Source organism: Entelurus aequoreus, linkage group LG07 (assembly GCF_033978785.1).
Source record: "Entelurus aequoreus isolate RoL-2023_Sb linkage group LG07, RoL_Eaeq_v1.1, whole genome shotgun sequence".
Lineage (NCBI taxonomy): Eukaryota > Metazoa > Chordata > Actinopteri > Syngnathiformes > Syngnathidae > Entelurus > Entelurus aequoreus.
The window spans coordinates 19,598,738-19,601,237 of record NC_084737.1 but is presented as its reverse complement, the minus strand read 5'-3'; the positions used below and the strand labels follow the sequence as shown (position 1 = coordinate 19,601,237).

At 39.0% G+C, this 2,500-nt stretch overlaps 1 protein-coding gene across 6 annotated transcripts in view; it reads left to right on the top strand.

Moving 5' to 3' along the window:
* The window catches only part of LOC133653482 (myelin transcription factor 1-like), a 154,999-nt gene that overhangs the window by 85,572 nt on the left and 66,927 nt on the right, over positions 1 to 2,500 (top strand). For all 6 annotated transcript variants that reach the window (XM_062052795.1, XM_062052796.1, XM_062052793.1 and 3 more), the window contains 2 exons: positions 75 to 209; positions 2,310 to 2,400. In XM_062052795.1, the coding sequence (XP_061908779.1) occupies positions 75 to 209; positions 2,310 to 2,400 (226 nt within the window). The remainder of the gene's footprint in view (positions 1 to 74; positions 210 to 2,309; positions 2,401 to 2,500) is intronic.

Genomic DNA, 2,500 nt, shown 5'->3' with positions numbered 1-2,500 from the left:
CTCTGCCAAGCAGACTGTCTGATGGCGCTAACTTGCTTTTGTCCTCCATCTTGTCCTCCTTCCTGTCCTCGCAGAGAGCAGTCGGCCGGAGAAGCGGGAGATCAAGTGTCCCACTCCGGGGTGTGACGGGACAGGTCACGTGACCGGCCTCTACCCCCACCATCGCAGCCTGTCAGGGTGTCCCCACAAGGACAGGATCCCCCCTGAAAGTGAGTCAATTCAGTTTTACTCACAACATTTTAGACTTATCATGACATTTATTAAAGTTTGTTGTTGAAAGCAGCCATTTAGATTACAGTACTCCCTTGTTGTTTGCTGTTAATTGGTTCCGGGCCATGAAATACATTTCCACTAAATAATTATTATTTGTAAATTGGATATTTTCACAGTTGGAGCACAAAATAACTGTTAATGTTTTTTAACATAAAAAAGCCTTCTCACCTTAAGACCCCAATATTGCAAATATAAAAGAAAATAAGACTTTAAGGGCCTGATCTATTAGAATCCAAATATGTTCCAAATACTGGGTGTAAAATTGCGAGTACTTTTAGTGGGCGTGTTGAGAGTGATCTACTAATTGATAAAAAAAAGTGGTGCTGTCACCATGAAGACACTAATTTCTCTCCACATCCATGGCATCAAATGCTCCAAACGGTGCCGTATAGTTTGTGTTGTGGAAAATGCGGCACACAAAAATAATCTTGACTATATTGAAGCGCTAGCTAGACAACAAAACCTTTTTTTCATTTTTTTTTTTTTCATCAATTACTGAGATGATGCGCTGGAATGATCCGAATGCAAATAATGCATGTTGCAAGAAAAAATTTTTTTTTACTATACTAATAATATATTGTATTATATTATATCAAATATATTTACTATATGAAATAACAAACACCATTAAAAAAAATTGAAAATCCAGCAGACACCAAAACAAAAGAATTGAATTTGTTTTCATCCATCTTTTAAATGATCCAGCAGCTATAAAATCATAAAATTATTATGCTGAACAGACGATATGTCTAAAACTTCTTTCTCACTGCCGATTGTGCGTAACTGTGCCAGTTTGTGCGTACATTCCAAATGTGCTAGTTATAGACGCAGAAACAGTAGCTTCAGAACCCTCTCAGATTTGATAAATCACATTGTGAGTGCTAAATGATTACCGTATTTCCGGACTATAGAGCGCACCCAATACATTTTAAGGGGAAAAGTATGTTTCCATATATTAGCCGCACCGGACTACAAGACGCAGATATTACCTTGTGAAATTAGTTATTTACACAGAAATATTCTGTAAATGTTTATTTACATACCTTAATTGTTCCCAAACGCTGTCTGTAACACGGCAGTAAAACGGGTGATCAAACAAATCAGAAGGCATCGTCATGGACCCACTAGCTGCGCAAGCTAGCTCTCCAATCAGCTAAACAGACTCAATAACTCCACAGTGACGTTTTGGTGAATTTACTGAAGAATTTGTGAAACTGAAACAATACAAAAAGAATGCCATCGTAAGTTAATAACACTAACACAGACACTCGTAAACGTGTTAGCATATCAGCTAATGCTAACAATGCTAGCGTGATTACATTACGGTAGCGCGTACAAATGTGCATGAAAACACTCCTACAGGCATCACAAATGGGACGGTTCGGTACATAAGAATTGTTTTAGTCATATTGTAAAACTTACAAACATTGCTTGGAGTGAAGAATGAAGAATCCAATCGAGTAGAAACGCTATGGACGGTTAGAAGACTAAACAGCGCTCCAGTTGGAAACAAAAAAAAAGCACTATCGATAAATGGAAGGACACAGCAGTGCCTGCATTGAGAGAACTCGTCCAAAAGATGGCGCCATAGCACAAACAATGTAACACCTTCTCGTTGTATTTTCTTGTGTTTTTAACATTTAACAAAAAAAAATGAGCCACACTGTTTTATAAGCCGGAAAAAAGTAGCGGCTTATAGTCTTGAATTCACGATATATTTGCATCTCCTCCTCCCGGTATTGTGTTCTAATAATAAGCATATATTTTGCATATTCATGTAGACAAACACTCCAAATGGATTCATTCAAACTGTGTGCAATGTTACACTGGCCAAAAATATGAAGTATAGTATTGTTAAATAAAGCCTCTGCCTGGTTTTTAATGAATACTTAGGCCTACTACACTACTGTATTTGAATGTTGGTTATTATGGTGGTACTTGGAAAGCCAAGGGTTGGACAACCACTGGCGTAAAGTGATGAGAAGAGTTGGGAATAGGCATCAAACAAAAACATTGTTTCTGTTTTGTCTTCTCAGTTCTGGCCATGCATGAGAATGTGCTGAAGTGTCCAACTCCTGGCTGCACCGGCCAGGGTCATGTCAACAGCAACCGCAACACACACCGCAGGTATGTACGTGCGTGCCTGTTTTGGTGCACGCACGCAAGATTTTCTGCTATCGCCAGATTTGCAAGCGCACGTGTTTATGCATGCAGGACAGCAGTCGCG